Source organism: Pan troglodytes, chromosome 19, assembly GCF_028858775.2.
Source record: "Pan troglodytes isolate AG18354 chromosome 19, NHGRI_mPanTro3-v2.0_pri, whole genome shotgun sequence".
In the NCBI taxonomy this organism is placed as follows: Eukaryota; Metazoa; Chordata; class Mammalia; order Primates; family Hominidae; genus Pan; species Pan troglodytes.
In genome coordinates this window covers 72,752,984-72,771,691 of record NC_072417.2, presented here as the reverse complement: position 1 = coordinate 72,771,691, position 18,708 = coordinate 72,752,984, and the positions used below count along the sequence as shown (strand labels likewise).

Sequence of the window (18,708 nt, the reverse complement as noted above, 5' to 3'; positions counted from 1 at the left end):
TCTGGAAAGGATTCATCATTCTAGATGTCATTAAGAACATTGATGATTCATGGGAGGAAGTCAAAATATCAACATTAAAAGGAGTTTGGAAGAGGCTGATTCCAACCTTCATGGATGATTGAGGAGTTCAAGACTTGAGTGGAGCAAGTAAGTGGAGATGTGGTAGAAATAGCAAGAAAACCAGAATTAGAAATAGAGCCTAAAAATGTGACTGAATTACTGTAATCTCCTAGTAAAGGAGCTGCTTCCTAAGGATGGGCAAAGAAAAGAGGTTTCTTGAGATAAAATCTACTGCTGGTAAAGGTGCTGTGAACATTGCTGAATGACAACAAAGGATTTAGATTATTACAGAAACTTAGTTAATAAAGCAGTGGCAGGGTTTGAAAGAACTGACTCCAATTCTGAAAGATCTACTGTGGGTAAAATGCTATCAAACAGCAATGCACAGAGAAATCTTTTGTGAAAGAGTCAATTGATGCAGCAAACTTCTTTGCTGTCTTATTTTAAGAAACTGCCACAGCCACCTCAACCTTCAGCAACCACTACTCTGATTATTCAGCAGCCATCGACATTGAGAAAAGACTTTCCACAAGCAAAAAGATTACAACTCACTAAAGCCTCAAATAATCATTAACATTTTTTAGCAATAAAGTATTTTTAAATTACAGTATGTATACTGTTTTTCTAGACAATGCTATTTCACACTTTACAGTAGATTACAGCATAGTGTTAAGTGTAACTTTGATCTGCACTGGGAAACCAAAGAATTCTTATGACTCACTTTGTTGTGGTATTAACTTTATTGTGGTGGTCTGGAGCCAAACCTCATAATAGGCCCAAGGTAGTCCTGTACATGAAAGGCCAAGGTATTATTTTACAAAGCTTCACTAATAAACTTTAAAAAAGTATTCTTTTAAGCATCACTTAAATTATATCTACCATGAATAGTCTTTGGGTTAATTTCTTTTAAGAGGAGAGATTTTTAAAAAGTCATTTATTTTGCTTAAAATACCTGCATTGCAACAGGAAAATCATTTTGTGCTTCTGGAGGAAAGAAGACATCCACTGCCTTCTTTGGAAAGGGCTGGTTCCCTGTAGGTGGTGTGCCAACTTCAATAATATGTAACTGTTCAAAAGAAAATCAAAATGTATATAAACCTATACATTAGCAGTTGATCACAGAAGCTTTATTTGTAGCCCCCAAATGGAAACAACCAACATGTTCTACAGAAGATCAATGTTAAATGGTTTTGGTTACATCCATACCATGGAATACTTGGTAATAAAAAGGAACAAACTTTCATGAACATTATGGTGAGTGAAAAAAAAGAAGCCAATCTTAAAAGGTCACATACTGTATGATTCCATTTATGTAACATTTCTAAAGTGACAAAATTATAGAGATGGAGAATAAATTAGTGGTTGCCAGGAGCTAGGGATGGTGTGAGAGAGGGGGAGTGGGTGTGACGCTACAGTCATAAGGGAAATCACTGTGGTGATAAAATAGTTATCTACTCATGATAAAATGACACAGAATTATACAATTGTACCAATGTCAATTTCCTGGTTTTTCTACTGTACGACAGCTGTGTAAGATGTAGCCATTGGGAGAAACTGGGTAAAGAACACAGGGGACTGTTCTGTACTGTCTTTACAGCTTCCTATAAATCTGTATTATTTTAAGATAAATACATTTTTAAAAGTCAGCTGATACTCGGGAGGCTGAGGCAGGAGAATTGCTTGAACCCAGGAGGTGGAGGTTGCAGGGAACCGGGATCGTGCCACTGCATTCCAGCCTGGGCAACAGAGCAAGACTCCATCTCAAAAAAAAAAAAAAAAAAAAAAAAAGTCATCTGAATATCTGAAATAATCATACCTCAAATAATCTACCTGAAATAAATGGTATAGAAGGGTAATACATTACCTACAATGGTACTTTTCTCCTAGCTTTAAATTTTAATTTAGTATTTCCAAATAGAAACCTAAGTTGTTAAATTCTTCTCTACCTATACATATACACTAAAACAGAATGAATGTATATACCTAATTTGAGTTGTCTCTCTAATCACAAACATCCCATAAACTAAATGAGAACATTTTGGTTTAAAATATCCAATGCTGCACATAAGCCAGGCAAGAGAAAAGTAAATAATCTCAATGAAAAAGTACTATATATTTTCCTTAGTCATGCCAGAAATGAACTCAGACAAAAAAAAATTCAGTTTCCAAGACACATACCATATGAATGTTATAGGGTCTCATCATCCTTCATTAGGATGACTAGCCATACTGAAAAACTTGGTATCTTCCTTCAAAAGCCATGGCAGACAGGATAGCACCATGTATGAAATAATAGGCTCAATAACCTATAAACAGGTTTCCAGATACTGTTCAAAATGACATTGAAACTTTTTTCTAGTAGAACTTTTCAATAAATGTCCTGGCCTTATGTTTTAAGGATAATATCTAATTTCTAAAACTATGTGTTTTTTTCTGTTTAAATTTCATCTATTCAGATCTAAATATCAGTGCTTTCTACCACTGTCACATTGAGGTGTTGGTAGCATTATCCTCAATTCAGGGGCTATCGTGAAATTTTAAGCAGAATTGTATCTCATTACTTACTGTTTCCTCTCTCCTGACAGGCTACAGATGATATCTTAAGCAATCTCTATCTCAATTTTTAAAAACTGCTTACTTACAAAGAGAGAGACACATGTCCTAACAAAAGTGAAGTTCAAATTTTTTGGTCTGCCTAGAATCTAAACCCTCTTCCTGATGGGACAACAAGAGGGAAGATACTCTTTACAAGTTTTGTTGGTGGTAGAACCAGCCTTCTGTTTTAGGAGCACCAAACACCAAATAATTATTTCCAAACCTCTCAGACATAAGATGTGGGCATCTGATCTTGCCTAAAACTAGACTTTGAACAGGGAGCTAGGAACACAAAAGTATGAGGATTTCAGAGATGCTACTCTGGTAGTGGAAATAGTAGTCAAATCGAATTTCCAAGCATCCAGAAATGCAATCATGGATCCAGAAGTGTCCTCAGAGTTCTGTGGAATAGTTGTTGGCTGGGACCCTGACCACTGCTCATTTTCCATTATTTCTCCTCATTTCCCAGTCTTGGTTTTACAGCCTCCCCAGCTGTTGTAAACTATCCAATATCCTTCACTAAATAGACCATTGCTCTAATCAACCAGACCTTGTTTCTATTACCTGCAACTAAGTCTAATATACAAAGTACTACAATCTGTCCAGGCGATTCCAATGTGTAGTCATGGTTGAAAACCTCTAACTTAAGTCAATGTTATTCACCTGTAGTCTACATTACCTCTATATCAAGCCATATAAGGTATTTAAAATGCAGATTATATTGGGAGACCAAGGCGGGAGGATCACTTGGACCCAGAGGTTTGAGACCAGCCTGGGCAGTATAGTGAGACCCTGTCTCTACAAAAATACAAAATTTAGCCAGGCATGGTGGCACATGCCTGTAGTCCCAGCTACTCGGGAGGCTGAGACAGAGGGATCACTTGAGCCCAGAAGGTCGAGGCTGCAGTGAGCCCATGACTGCGCCACTGCACTCCAGCCTGGGCAACAGAGTGACACCCTGTCTCAAAAAGCAACAAATAAACAAAAAAAATTATAGGCAACACCTACTAAATCAAACTCTCTAGATGTACAGCATATAAATGTGCACTTTAGCAATCAATATAAACAGCCAACAGAACGAGTTGTGAAAGAACATTATTCATTTTAGACAAGTATCACTAGATGCAAAATTTGAACAAATTAAGTCACCACAAATGTGAATACTAAAATTACTTAGGAAGGGAGAAGGCTATTTTGAAATTAGATGACTAACTCATAGCAGAAAGCCAAATACAAGTTCTCATTAAAATAATTACCAAAGCCAAAACTTACCTTCCCTCCAGCTTGGCCCCGAACTGCAAAACAAAATAACGTTGATTCTTCTGCATTTCCTTCCATCTTAAACTGTGCAAAGCTAGCTGCATGTCCTTCAATGGGCTGAGACACTTTCCTATCTACAGAATATAGCTGCATAGCTCCCACCACACGATTTTGCTATAAAGGATCAAAGAGAATAACGTTTGAAGACCCATAAATCAAAAACTCTCAGATTCATCAAGTAATGAAATAATTAGAATGCTTTGTCATCTTTAGCAGGATTTATAATTATTTGTTACTTCATCTCTCACTGTAGATTTGATACTTCTTAACTTAAAATCAGCCCCAAACATTATCTTGTTAAAGCCTAACATAAATGTTTAAAATATGCCTCATATACGTCTTAAACAAAAAGGTATAGAAGCATTCATTCTGCAGTAAATACTCCATAATAAATCCCAAATCATTCTTACAGAAACTCAATTTCTACTCAATCTCCACAGAAGAGCTAAAAACGCTTGGTAAGAGCATTCTGAAATTATATGTCAGTATAGCAAGGGAGCGAGGAAGAAGAGAAGGGAGGGAGGAAGGAGAAGAGAAGGGATGGGAGGAAGAAAAAAAAAGTCTTCCAAAATAAGTGAAATTCAACAGGATTGAGTATAGAAAGACCTAATTTCAAAATCAAACTGCATTCTGGGCACAACCGTGTTCTAAACCTCTTCTTTATAAAAAGCTAGTTAAAATGTTACCTGTGCAGATATACCAGTCAGAAGTAACCACTTTTGTTTTGCATCTGTACGGTAATTGATAATCTGGCACCCTGCAAGGCTAGAATGGCGATCAAACATTTTCACTGGCTGAGACTCTCCTTCCATACTCCAGTGATAAACTGCATTATCCGTAACAAGAGCAACCGTATTCAAAGAGATCCATTTCCAAAAGGTGACATCATCAGTCATAGTATGAGCCTTCATTTTACTTTTCATTTCAATGTTAAAAATCTGAAGAGTTTTCCCAGCTAAAAACAAAATCAAGAATTATAAATCATTAAAAGAGTAAAGTTTAGAATGAATACCTACCTAGACTAGCTCTGTCACTTCCAAACAAAAATAGTTCTATTACGAGACGAGTTGCATCGATACAGCAGCAACCATTAAAGAGGTAACAGCTAAGACTAAGCAAGCAATCTACATCTACGTTTTAAGCAAAAACTACATTACCTCTAATAAACACACTTTAAACAGATAGTATGACTTCCATGGAATTCTAAATCCCAACTGAAAATAAGCCTAATGAATAGTTTTCTTACCACTAATTGAAAACAAAGCTGTCACCTTCATACTTGTAATTAAGTATGTTTACTTTACACATAAACTTAGTTGCATGTACACAAGACAAAGCAACTCTGATAACAAACACATGGGGGAAAGAAAATGTACTTTTTTAAAGGCAGTCATCTCTCATCTAAATAAATCTTGTGGAAACTGCTTTTTAAAAAGAGGATCTGCTTCAATTCTGTCTTGTTGCCACTAGCACGTAAGAGAAGTGCCTGCTACATTTAACTGGCTTAAGATAACAAAGGGAAGGTAGAGGTGCTGGAGGAAAGGAGAGGGAGACAAAGGAAGAGGATAGTTTCAGATGCTGTTAATATACTGGAGATAAGAACAAAGTTCAAGCTTCATCCAATTAAGAAAGCAAGCATTTAGTTAAAAAAGGATGAAATTTGCCTTGAGTGTTAAGAGTCCACTGAGTCAGATGCAAAGGCTTGTACTTGTAGTTTGAAATCCATCAGTTCAAAATGTGATTTGGTATAAATTAATAGAGGCCAAAGCCTACAACTATCACTAGGCTATCAAGATTAGTCTTTAAAGACTAAGAAAAACACCATTCCTGAGACACAGAGAATCTGGCTCCCGAAGGACCAAAATTTTAAGATTCGGGTGCTGGGGGGACAAAGAAGGGGGGCAAAACATACAGCTTTGTACTACAACCCTCCGTACCACATGTGCAAAAATTTCTTTCATAAAATGAAGAATGTTATTCCCATCCCACACAGTATGTAAACCACAACCAGACTTGAAAAATTGTGAGAGTTACAGTCCTGTTTATAAAAAGAAGCCAAGGGGTTCAAAACTGGCTTCAGAGGGAAGCAGTATTTTGGAATGACTTACTTTCCTTTGCTGCCTTCCTCAACTCCCAGATTATTAGGTGTTGGAGTATATACATAAGTGGGGTGGTCTGGGGAGGGGGACAAGGGATGACAGCTTGACTCCATAGTGCAGACATATAGGGACAAATCTATGATGCTATTGTACAATGCTCCGAAAATCTTTTCAATTTATTCTTTTTATAGAACAGGACAATAACTAATACAATCTAATTTAAGATAACTCACCATCTGCACACATAAGAAAGCATTAAGAAATGTGATAAGATAACAATAACATTAAAAATAGAAAAGAATTTTGGCAAAATTAAAATGATGGCCTTTTAATAGAGAGGCATGGGAATTGCTAAGGACCTGAATTTAAATTCTTTAAAGAGTCTGAAGGAAGCTTAATACCCTAAACAGAAGTAATAGAAGTAAAACACTTACTGTCACAAAACATCTGGTCCTATGTGAAAGCTGGACCACTTTTCCTCGAGATGAGATGAGTTTCTATCTTAGATATGTGATAGTGACTTATTTGTTTGAATACCCTAGTCCTACCCAACCCTATTCACTCTCCAACTAGTATTATTACTATATACAAAGTTTAAATCATGTAAAGAAAAGTCAAAGTTCAGCACCTCTAATAACTTAGTCACAAATTTATCAACAAATTACTGCGAACTTGAACTCTTCTTTCTTCTATCAAAATGAAAAACAAAGCAGGCAATCGAATGCCTTTTTAAGAGTCAGTTTGTCACCGAGCCCTCTTAAAAACATCTGTTTTAAAGGGTCAATTAGTCTCATTCTAAAGTTCAAAGGAATACAGCTTCCGTGACAGTCTAAGAGTCTTTGAACTCTGTTTAGACTTAAGCTGCACAGTTCCCTTGTTGGGACAATTAAAAAGTTAGTCTGAATAAACTCAAATACCCTTCACTCAAGAGCTTTAATATTCACCTAAATACAAACACACTTTAAACAATTACTGTAAATTCAAGCCATTTCTAGAACCCAATAATCTAAGTGAAACATAAGCCCGAAGTATAAAAAAAAAGCACAGAATCAAAGGCAAGTTTATCATCATAACAAAATTCTGCAATGTTTAGGTGCTAATATTAGTAAAGTATGTTCTATTCCAGAATATGAATCACTAATTTCTTTCCTCTGTAGAGAGATATGTTTAGCACAGTTTTATACTAGATACAAAATTTAAATGCATTTATTCTAAAACTTAAAATTATTCTAAGTAGATATATGTTAAGACATTCCACAGATACATTCCAAGTAAAAGTAATTAAAGTGGTTTAAATCAAGTTCGGTATTAGCAGATCTATTTTCTTTAACCAAACTTAATCAATATACTTAAAAAGGTAAACCCTAGTTATTGTACTTGCATAAATACATAGGAAGAGCTGGCTGGGCGTGGTGGCTCACGCCTGTAATCTCAGCACTCTGGGAGGCCGAGGCAGGCGGATCATGAGGTTAGGAGTTCGAGACCAGCCTGGCCAACATAGTGAAACCCCATCTCTACTAAAAATACAAAAAAACTAGCTGGGTGTGGTGGCAGGCACCTGTAATTCCAGCAACTCGGGAGGCTGAGGCAAGAGAATCGCTTGAACCTGGGGGGTGGAGATTGCAGTGAGCCAAGATCGTGCCATTGCACTCCAGCCTGGGTGACAAGAGTAAAACTCCGTCTCAAAAACAAACAAACAAACAAACAAAAAACAAAAAAAAACAAAAACATAGGAAGAGTTTTAAGGAAAACCCACATTCTTTTATACCTTTCAGTGCAATTACTTTGCTAGCTGGATTCATGATGGCGCTGTCTGCTGAAATTGGTCTTCGAATTGGATTACTTGGGTCATTCATATCAATGATTACCACCTGGGCCTGCTCTCCTACTTTTTCTCTAATGCAGATGAATTTGTCAGACTCCATAGTCAGGGTACTGAAGCCAATGTTTGCTGGGTTGATACCCAGGTTCTGGAGCTAGAAAAAATAATAAGAAACCATGTTACCAAGTGGATTCCAAAGACTTGACATTCATATATGCTCATCAACACAAATCCTCACTTAACATTAATGCTTCAAGGTCACAATAACATCTACATTATGTTAATTAAAGAGAGACTATTAATAGCCAAGTATTGGACCTTCTCTTCTTCGAACAAACATGCCATTCAACTGTTTCAAGTAAGAGGTAGAACAAATACAGATGAAGTTAAAGGAAAGAGCAACATCTGCAAGGTAGCATGCATGGTTCAAGGGATTTGAGGTAATTGAGTTTCTTGATTTATTTTAAGACCTTGGAACTATTGGACCAGTCCTCTCTCACCCCCCTTAACATGTAGCAGTTATTTGTTCACGCTTCAAGAAGCTGAAAAATTAAGTTACAAGCATAAAAAGATCTAAAATGTCACAGAATTCTTGATCTAAATAAAGGAACTTGAATAGCAAGAGCAAACAAGTTCTAATTCTGTGCAAAAAGTGCCAAAACAAAGATATGTAAGAGGGATCTTGTCAAAGGCTACACAGCTAAAGCAATGTGTTCAAAGGAGGCAGGCGAGAGAATTCTCAACAGAAAGAGCATGTGGTAAAGCACAGAGACGTAAAAGTGTGGTTGGCTAAGGGAACTACAAGTACTTTTGTAACACTATAGGATTGAGGGAGTACACAATTAAGGTTAGAGAAATGAGCAAGGGCCAGACCAACAAGCTAAACATACCTCAGTAAGAATCCTGAGTTTATTCTACAGGCAAAGGGAGCTACTTAAGGATTTTAACAAGGAAAATAATGGAATTAGATTTGCTTTGTGTACTCAGAAAATACTAAAGTATCTGCTAAACAAATATAGTGGATCTAAAGATGGTAGGTCTTTGCAAACCAATTAAGTATGTAAGAACAAAAGTCACTTGTTACTAGGAAGAAATCTCTACCACAGTGGGTTATTAATACTCTGGGTGACTGACTATGGTGTAACAGATTAAGTCCTACTAAAAGAAGCTACATGGAGGCTTGATTTTATTAGCCTTGGCCAGACTAGTTTTATCCCCCTTTCCTCCAAAGGTAATATAATAAATTCGCATGGTACAAAATACACACACACACACACACACACACACACACACACACACACACCCCAGAAAAGAAAAAGCATGGAAAAAAAAAATCAAGTCTTTCTGTCACCCTTGTCCTCTAGTAATACAGTTTTCCTCCACAAACACCACCACTGTCACTATTATCTTATGGACTAAACCAGCCAAGTTAACTGTATTTTATTTAAATTCTCTTCTGAAACTCTTCTGCTAATAGTGCTTAAACATAACCAGGCCAGGCTCTGAATAAGATATAACATAAGACTACAAGGCTACATTTTACTTTCTCTTCACTCTTCTATCTCAATTACTACTGGTATTAAGTTATTAATGTTATAACTCAGTTATAAAGTGTAGTTACAGTAACTCAGTCACTGAATATAGGGGCAAGAAGTCAAACAACTCTCTAACCATTAATACAAACATCGTAATAAAGTAGATTAACCTGCTTTACAAGCTCAAGTATATGCTGTAATGCAAGGCAAATACACTAGCTTTAAAGTATGTAACTTATAATGTATTTAGTTATAGTAAAGCCTTATAAACCATTAATTTTAACTTCTTCCTGACTTTAACTTTTCTTTTGAGACAGGATCTCACATCTATTTTTCTGAGTAGAGTGTCCTTAGACTCCTTAAGTTTAATTGATAATTAGCCTTTCCGATAATTGGAGAAAACATTCCAGTGGGCTCATAAAGTTCATAGAGCTATATACCTAAAAGCAGTAAGTTATCCTGTAAGAATCCTAAGCTACCCTGTAAGAATTCTATGTTTCTAAGTCTCTACCAAGCCTTCATCTAAGGCACTGAGTTTCACCTGTCACAGCTTAAGTCCCACAGTGTTTGAGGAAGTCGGAGTAAAAATAGTGTTAGTCAAATAGTGAAATTAAATTCAAAACCACAAAAGGAAGCAAACCACAGACACTACTAACTGAACCCCAAGTGATTCTAACAGATTCCTTCCTACTTCTCAACTTCAGAGGCAGGTGGAAGATGACTTTAAGAAAACACTATCAGAAAACAATGAGGAGGAAAAAGGAAAGTCAAAAACCTGTGTTTCCTATTCCTTGTTAGATCCCCAGAAAAAAAAAGCAGTAAGAAAAACACGCTGCATCAGTTAGCAATGACCTTCAGCCTCAGGGTATTTTACTTGTAAAAACAACAACAACAACAACAAAGATTTGGCCTGGCACCTTGGTTCACACCTATAATCCCAGCACTTTGGGAGGCTGAGATGAGAGGATCACTTGAGCCCAGGAGTTTGATACCAGCCTGGGCAACATAATGAGACCCCATCTCTGCAAAAACTTTAAAAAATAAGGTAAATAAAAGATCTGGCTTTAAAGTGACAGAGTTGCCTGCAACCCTAATCTATGTAATCCTTATATTACTTTCTCATTAAACATATGCTACCAAGAGAGCTATGTATATATATCTTTGATCTCCTTCAGGAATGTATTGGTACTAATCAAAATAGTCCATGTGGAATAGATATACTTTATTTAAAAAATGCAAAATTAAACAGGAGGCAAGTGACAAACTCTTTTTTTTTTTTTTTTTTTTTTTTTGAGATGGAGTCTTGCTCTGTCGCCAGCCAGGCTGGAGTACAGTGGCTCGATCTCAGCTCACTGCAACCTGTGCCTCCTAGGTTCAAGTGATTCTCCTGCCTCAGCCTCCCGAGTAGCTGGGACTACAGGAGTGCGCCAACATGCCCGGCTAATTTTTTGTATTTTAGTAGAAATGAAGTTTCACCATGTTGGCCAGGATGGTCTCGATCTCCTGACCTCATGGTCCACCTGCCTCAGCCTCAGTCTAGACAAGTCAGTCAGCCTCAGTCTAGACAAGAACAGAAAAGTAGCCTATAACCTGTAATTCCTTCTTTTCCTCTCTCCCTCAGCCTCTACTAGTGAATGTAGTGTTATTCTACTACGAATGCAGTTATTAGAACAACAGTGATATGGGTTACTTCCCTAGGATTTATGTCCCAGTTTGAGTTAAAACACCAGCAAACATGAACATAATTCTGAAGTTGCAAGTTTTTTTTTTTGAAACCGAGTCTCGCTCTGTCACCAGGCTGGAATGCAGTGGCATGATCTCGGCTTACTGCAACCTCTACCTCCCCAGTTCAAGCAATTCTCCTGCCTCAGCCTCCCAAGTAGCTGGGACTACAGGCGTGCACCACCACGTCCAGCTAATTTTTGTATTTTTAGTACAGATGGGGTTTGACCACGTTGGCCAGAATGGTCTCGATCTCTTGACCTCATGTTCCGTCCGCCTTGGCCTCCCAAAGTGCTGGGAATACAGGCATGAGCCACCGCGTCCAGCCGTGTCAAATTCTTAATAATGGCACATGTTTAAACATATTAAAAAAGCACACTTAAGTGGTGGTCATTTACACAACTGAACAGGACCCTGCTCCTTCCTATATAGCCTTCCTACTTGTGAGGAAAAAAAGACAGGAACTTCGGCTGGGCGTGGTGGCTCATGCCTGTAATCCCAGCACTTTGGGAGGCCAAGGGGGGGGGTAGATCACGAGGTCAGGAGATCGAGACCATCCTGGCTAACACAGTGAAACCCCGTTTCTACTAAAAATACAAAATATTAGCCGGGCCCATGGTGGCACACGCCTGTAGTCCCAGCTACTCCAGAGCCTGAGGCAGGAGAATCGCTTGAACCCGGGAGGCGGAGGTTGCAGTGAGCCAAGACCGCCCTACTGCACTCCAGCCTGAGTGACAGAGCAAGACTTTGGCAAAAAAAAAAAAAAAGAAAAAAAAAAGAACTTCAAGTGACCATATTGGCTAACAGAAGGTTAAATTTGCTTCCACCTCTTCAAATAAGGTAGGTAAGATTGTTTTCCTTACTGATGTTCCTTTTGAGTGAGAATGTCTAGAACACTCAGCAATTCTTCCCATATTTTCCTGTTATATACTCAAAAGAGAAATATGCCAAAGGACACAATAATAGGACAAGTCACTCTTATTAACTGCAAGTCTGGTTTAGGTATACCCTTACAGTAGGAGCATGTAACAGGGTGGCCAAACTATACAACTATGTCTAGTAATATCAATATAGATTAAAACTTTTAAAATACAACATATTTTTAAACAGGTTTTATTTTCAAAACAGCACATAGTAACCATAAAGTATTCTCGGTCAGTTATAAAGGTGTGATGGCATATAAGCTATACCACAGAAACTGAATTGTATTTTTATTCTTTATTTATTGAGACAGGGTCTTGCCCTGTTGCCCAGGCTGGAGTGCAGTGGTACCACTGCAGCCTCGACCTCCCAGGCTCAAGTGATCTTCCTACCTCAGCCTCCTCAGTACCTGAGACTACAGGCGCCACCATGCCTGGCTAATTTTTTTTTTTTTTTTTTAAGAGACAGGTTCTCCCTATGTTACCCAGGCTGGTCTCGAACTCCTGGGCCCAAGTAATCCTCCCAGCTCGACCTCCCAGTGTTGGGATTACAGGTATGAACCACTGTACCCAGCCATAAACTGAATTATACACTATGGAACTAAGCATGGATAAAGTCAAAGGACATATACAACATTCTCTATAAACTTGCAGGTATTTTCAGAGGACATATCTGAAATACATGTAATATATCTGGATACATGTATCCAAACTACAGCTACATTTTATTATCCTCTCAATCTGCAAAATGCCATTAGTGTTGAAGCTGGAGATATCCTATTTTAACATATGCTTGGAAATTCCTATGATAAAGTTTTTTTTAACTTAAAAGAATTTTTATTTTGCTGTTATAAGAATATGGAGTCAATAAACTGGGTCCAAAAAAAGGGGCTTGTTTTTTTGAATAGTTATCATGTGCATACAGTAAAGCACTAAAATCTTACAAAAGGTTATACTATGAAAAGTCACCCACCCCGTCTTTCCAGTAATACCCTTCTCCCCTAAGCAATTAGAGATACTTTTGCATTTCAGAGTTATCCTGTAGCATATGAAAGTATGTATTTCCTCCGCCCTTTTCCAACAGAATGGCACAAGACACAAAAGTATACAAATAAACTGCTTCCTTGTTTTTACAGAAAAGCACCCAAACTTTGTAACTCATTTGGTTTCCAGATTCGATTTTGGTCTGCAAGTGGCACTACTTTAGGACTTGACACCTAAACCTGGATCTAAAAAGGCAATTAAACAAATTTATTCCCTATTTATTCTTTAAAACTCTGAAGTACCCTGGAGTTACATGTTATAAATGATTTTAAAATGCATCTCCTTCCTTCTCCATTCCAACTTCTATTAACAGGGGGAGGTGGGGAGTAAAAGGTAGGATTCTGTTTTTATGATAAGAAAATAGTACTTCAGCTTCCCCATAATCTAGAGCAGGGATCCCGAACCACAGGCCGCAGACCAGTATTCCGTTAGCAACTGGGCCACACAGAAGAGGGTGAGCAGCCAATGAGCAGACATCACCGCCTGAGCTCTACCTCCTGTCATTTCAGCCGCGGCATTAGATTCTCATAGGCACGCGAACCCTATTGTGAACTGTGCAAGCGAGGGATCTAGGTTGCTTACTCCTTATGAGAATCTAACGAATGCCTCGTGATCTGAGGTGAAACAATTTCATCTGAGACCATCCCACCCCCACTCCCACCCCCAACCGGTGGAAAAATTTTCTTCCACAAAACTGGTCCCTGGTGCCAAAAAGGTTGTGGACCACTGATCTAGAGAACACAGGCTGTGTTTATGTTTTCTCATATGAAACATTTGAGATGACAGTATCTATCTCAGAGGTGTGAAGATTTAATGTGAATGCAAAGAACAATGCCTGACATCTAACAGCTCAACAGATATTGCCTTCTGTTTTTTTTAAGAGACAGTGTCTTGCTCTGTCACCCAAGCTGGAGTGCAAGAGATAGGGTCTTGCTCTGTCACCCAAGCTGGAGTGCAGTGATGTGATCATAGCTCACTGTATCCTTAAACTCCTGGGATCAAGCAACCCAGAGCTCACTGATATTAACTATTAATACATACAACATATCAGTACTTTAAGCCAGCTCAAGGTTAGCTTTTTTGCATTTGCATTTTATTATCTGCTTAATTCAGCTGTCCATAGGTTGGCTGAAACTCTGGGTGTGAATTTCTTTCAACTACTGATACTAGATTAGTGGTCTCTGGGTGCTTAACTGCCTCAGACACTATGAAATGCCTTTTTTTTTTTTTTTAAGTTTGTTTTTGTTGGGGAAGTGAGGAGAAAAGGAAATTACACTTTAGGACTTCCAATTCTTTTTTTTCTCATACAGGGTTTTGCTCTGTGGCCCAGGGTGGAATTCAGTGGCACAATCATGGGTCACTGCAGCTTCAACCTCCTGGGCTGCTTAACTCAGCTGTCCATAAGTTGGCTGAAACTCTGGGTGTGAATTTCTTTTAACTACTGATAATAGATTAGCCTTCCAAATAGATGGTACCACCCATACGCCACCATGCCCAGCTAATTTTTTTTTTTTTTTGTAGAGATAGGTAGCACTTTGTTTCCCAGTCTGGTCTCCAACTCCTGGGCTTAAGGGATCCTCTCACCTCAGCCTCCCAAAGTGCTGGGATTACAGGCATGAGTCACTGTGCCCGGCTAAAAAAAAAATTTTTTTTTTTTTTTTAAGAAACTTCAGGCTGGGCACGGTGGCTCATGCCTGTAATCCCAGCACTTTGGGAGGCCGAGGTGGGCGGATCATGAGGTCAGGAAATCGAGACTATCCTGGCTAACACAGTGAAACCCCGTCTCTACTAAAAATACAAAAAATTAGCCAGGTGTGGTGACGGGCGCCTGTAGTCCCAGCTACTCGGGAGGCTGAGGCAGGAGAATGGCGTGAACCCAGGAGGCGGAGCTTGCAGTGAGCCGAGATTGTGCCACTGCACTCCAGCCTGGGCGACAGAGCAAGACTCCGTCTCAAAAAAAAGAAAAGAAACTTCAGAGACATAACTGAAAGCAGTATGAGCTTTCTTGGATTCTGATTTAAACCAAACAACATTTAGGGACAATGAGGAAAATATGAATATGGACTGGTTTTCTGATATTGTTCTTAAATATCAGGGAGCTATAAATAATATTATAAGAAAATGTCCTGGCCAGGTATGGTGGCTCATTCCTGTAATTCCAGCACTTTGGGAGGCTAAGGTGGGTGGATTACCTGAGGTCAAGAGTTCAAGACCAGCCTGGCCAACATGGCAAAACCCGTCTCTACTAAAAATACAAAAAAAAAAAAAAAAAAAAAAGAATTAGCCGGGCATGGTGGTGGGCACCTGTAATCCCAGCTACTCGGGAGACTGAGGCAGGAGAATCGCTTGAACCTGGGAGGCAGAGGCTGCAGTGAGCCAAGATCGTGCCATTGCACTCCAGCCTGGGCAATAAGAGTGAAACTCCATCTCAAAAAGAAAAAGAAAGAAAATGTCCTTATTTTCTAAAGATGCAAGCTGAAGTATTTACAGGTAAAATATGATAGCCTGACTTTATTTAAAATGTTTAAGCAAAAGAAACAAATACAAGCAAATACAAGACTGGGTATGGTGGTTCACACCTGTAATCCCAGTGCTTTGGAGGTTGAGATGGGAGGATAGCTTGAGGCCAGGAGTTCGGTTCGAGACCAGCCAGGGCAACAAGGGAAGCAGAGGTTGCAGTGAGCTGAGATCACACAACCGCACTCCAGCCTGGGCGACAGAGCAAGACTCTGTCTCCAAAAAAATAAAAAATAAAAATAAAAAACACATCAGCAATGAGACTCAGAAATCTACGTTGAATGCTCATCAGTTTTTAATGGTTTAAACTTTGTTTTTCCTGTCTTGGTTTTAAAAATATACTCCATTTGATTGTAAATATGGAAAATGGAAAGGGAAAAAAAGTATTCATCCTTACTTGAGAGGGAGCAAAGAAGCATGCCTAGGTGCTCCATGAAAGGTTAAGGTGATTTAACACACATCAAGCACTTAGTGTGGGAGCACAGAGCACTCCATTATTTGATGAACTTCTAGTTCTGGGACTCTGGTATTATGATATAGACTGTTTTTTTTTTTTTTTTTTGAGACGTAGTTTCGCTCTTGTTGCCCAGGCTGGAGTGCAATGGCACGATCTCGGCTCACAGCAACCTCCACCTCCCGGGTTCAAGCCATTCTCCTGCCTCAGCCTCTGGAGTAGCTCAGGCTGGTCTCGAACTCCCGACCTCAGGTATCTGCCTGCCTCGGCCTCCCAAAGTGCTGGGATTACAGGCATGAGCCACCACGCCTGGCCGATATAGATTGTTCTTAAACAGACTGGTTTTAGCATCATGCTACTGTTATATACTCAAACCTTACCTGGGCCAATTCGCTTTGTTCACATGCTCCTAAAGACAGAATGGGGAAACCCTGATACATCAAGGAATCAGGAAACTTAATGGTGTTGTATGAGCATCTTAACAGAATATATTAGTGATCAAACTATGAAAATATTGTTAAGAGGACCAAAGAGGCCATGGTCCTATTAATATATTTAATTCAATACTATATACCTTAAGAAGGGCAGAAAATGCTAGCTTAAGACATACAACCAAATAAAACCATAATTTTTTCAAGGCCCAATTCTTAAACTATCTAAAGACAACTCTCCATTAGCACCAAGGCACACTCTCAGCAATCATTCACAATCTATCTGTTTGTGCCTACAGACATCACATAATTAAAGGAGTAATAGGTTTGCTTTGAGCCTACTAATTTCAACCAGCAGTTCTCACATCTGATTAGTTAAGAATAAACTCATTGGAAATTGGCTTCTCTGTAAGTATACCTAAGGAGTTTGCTTCCTAATGAATCATAGACTTGTAATATAACTCATTTACCAGCTTTATCAGCTGAAAATCAAACTACATGAAAACTGGTTTATGACAGCATTACTAAGTACTTATGTTTCACAATTATTGCTTGGCTTCACATTTTCCAGATCCTCCTTGTTTCATCTGAATAGGGAAAATGTAAAGGAAGTATGTATGAGCTACTGTTTTTCAGATGGAGCTATTTTCTGCAAATGAATCTTGTATCTTACCAAGGACTTTAGAAGTGTTACCACTATAGAGTTAATAGGTCAACAATCTGAGAGACCTGCTGATACTTGTATGACATTCTGATACCATTCATCTCTCAATACAAGCATTTTTAAGTCAGTACTTAAAGATTTGGTTAACTTCCTAACCCAAGTATTTCACTAAACATAATTTCCTTTAAAAGCTCCTAAACATCCTCTACCTTCTCTAGTATCAGTCTCGGTGAAAAAAGATGCTGACAGCAGTCACTTCATTGAGCCCTTCCTGGAAACTAGCAGAATGTCAAATAAAAACTGCAGTTGCTGTATTCTACAGGAAATAAGAAATGCTGAGAATGCAGCATTCCTTTAGTTCTTCCATCAACAGGATACCAACCACTGTTTTCTGTAGGCTCCACAGATTTCAAGCAACAAATAAAAATGCCTTTAACCCTTGCTGTCCCCACATTTAAACATATAGTTTTTTTCTACTCCATGTTAGCCTTTGAGAGAATCACTGTCTCTTAGAATTTTTGATTCTGGTCACAAACTCCAAATTTAAGCAATATATTCAGGAAGCAACCACAGTTGGAGAGAGGTTGTCAGACTATTATTAGCTTTGGTAAACTACCAGGAGACTCAAAGAATTTTTCCTACTTGTAATCAACTGCTGATTGGAAATTTTCAAAAACTTTATATTTAATGCATTCTTAAAAAATAAGCCAATAATTAGATGATATCAGATCAATTAGGCCAATGTTAACCAAGCTGCAGGGAAATACAGGAGTTTTTATGCCCCAAATCTTGGAGATGGATATGACTTACCAAGATTATGCCCCCCGTATAAATGCAATTCAGCAGCACAAAACAACCACAGCTACATTCAATGGCAGGGGTGAGAAGTTGTGCAGAATATATCCAAACCTACCGAATGGGCTTACTTTGAGGGTTCAAGGCCAGGCGTAGTGGCTCATGCCTGTAATCCCAGCACTTTTGCAGGCCAAGGTGGGAGGACCTCTCGAGCCCAGGTGTTCAAGACCAGCCTGGGCAACATGGCGAGACCCTGTCCCTACAAAAAATAAAAAAACTGGCCAGGCGTGGTGGTGTGCACCTGTAGTTCTAGCTAGTTGGCAGGCTGAGGTGGGAAGATTGTTTGAGTCCCGGAGGCAGAGGCTGCAGCAAGCTGTGACTGCACCCCTGCACTTCAGCCTGGGTGACAGAGCAAGACCCCATCTCAAAAAATATATATAATACTTATTGCTGACTTAGCATAAAGGATGTTATAAATGAAGGTAACCAGGGAGACATTAAAGGCTTGGTTTCCTGATATGAATAAAACATCTGGACAGTCTCCTTAATATTCAAGTTACAAAGATCCTTGATAAACTTCATTCTATGACACAACTTCCCAGCGACTTCACAAAATGTACATTTAAGTGGGAGCCTAGTGTTACATTCTGTCAACCCCATCACTATTGTACATATTCATGTATCTTTCTACCCTATACTGAGGGACCTGCCAGGAAATTAGACATTATGC

General features: G+C 38.7%; 1 protein-coding gene across 2 annotated transcripts in view; it reads right to left on the bottom strand.

Moving 5' to 3' along the window:
• CLTC (clathrin heavy chain) overlaps positions 1–18,708 on the bottom strand; it is a 75,460-nt gene that overhangs the window by 42,272 nt on the left and 14,480 nt on the right. For both annotated transcript variants that reach the window (XM_001136053.7, XM_009432958.4), the window contains exons 2-5: positions 7,843–8,050; positions 4,662–4,930; positions 3,928–4,089; positions 1,013–1,126 (exon numbers count right to left, since the gene is read on the bottom strand). In XM_001136053.7, the coding sequence (XP_001136053.1) occupies positions 1,013–1,126; positions 3,928–4,089; positions 4,662–4,930; positions 7,843–8,050 (753 nt within the window). The remainder of the gene's footprint in view (positions 1–1,012; positions 1,127–3,927; positions 4,090–4,661; positions 4,931–7,842; positions 8,051–18,708) is intronic.